Source organism: Puntigrus tetrazona, chromosome 8 (assembly GCF_018831695.1).
Source record: "Puntigrus tetrazona isolate hp1 chromosome 8, ASM1883169v1, whole genome shotgun sequence".
NCBI classification, from domain to species: domain Eukaryota; kingdom Metazoa; phylum Chordata; class Actinopteri; order Cypriniformes; family Cyprinidae; genus Puntigrus; species Puntigrus tetrazona.
In genome coordinates, this window is record NC_056706.1 from 22,625,415 (window position 1) to 22,626,058 (window position 644).

The 644-nt window shown below is 39.1% G+C and overlaps 1 protein-coding gene and 1 pseudogene across 1 annotated transcript in view; one reads left to right on the plus strand and one right to left on the minus strand.

Annotated features, from left to right (window-relative positions):
- The window catches only part of LOC122350035, a 4,397-nt pseudogene extending 4,034 nt beyond the window's left edge, over window positions 1-363 (plus strand).
- Window positions 9-644, minus strand: part of LOC122350076 (WD repeat-containing protein WRAP73-like) — a 3,137-nt gene continuing 2,501 nt past the window's right edge. Inside the window, exon 6 of the mRNA XM_043246268.1 lies at window positions 9-497. Coding sequence (XP_043102203.1) covers window positions 388-497 — 110 coding nt within the window. The 3' untranslated portion in view covers window positions 9-387. The remainder of the gene's footprint in view (window positions 498-644) is intronic.

Below are 644 nucleotides of genomic sequence, written 5' to 3' on the forward strand. Positions count from 1 at the left end.
GTGTTTACCCTTAAACATTAAGGAAAAACAATCAAATATAACAGACGTTCACAACCCTTTACATTCATCTTAAAAACTAACAAAAAAAACGTACAGATAGAAAATAAATATGTGACAAATGTGACAGCAATTTAGATGGTAAGGCCATAAGAAGCATTTGCACTAGGCTGGTGCTGGAGAATATCGCGTACGCTAAATATCTGTGCTAGCTAGTGCTCTGCTTAAACATTAAACCACATTTTATTCCCTCAGAGACTGCTGGGAAATCATAAGTTTGATGAAAAAGTGCTGAGGTATATTTGCAGGAACAGTGATTTCTCCCGTGAGTCCCATGCTCATGCAGGAGCACTTCGTATCGTGTAGGGCTGCAGGATGGAGATCTTCAGTTTATTTCTCGTCCTCTGCTTCCACGTAACACAGGCAGATGTGCTCTTTTGAGAGCAGGACGAGCGAGCTGCCACTGCAGTGCCAAAACAGAGACTGCACCTGAAAACCGCCTGCGACCAAACAGAACAAGAAGCTAGATGTTTCCACACAACTTATGCAAGAAGCTTCCTGAAATCTGATTTCAATTTGTATTTATTTATTTTTTTTTAAATTTAAATGAGCTTTTCCATATGATGCATATTAAAGTGAAATGCTTT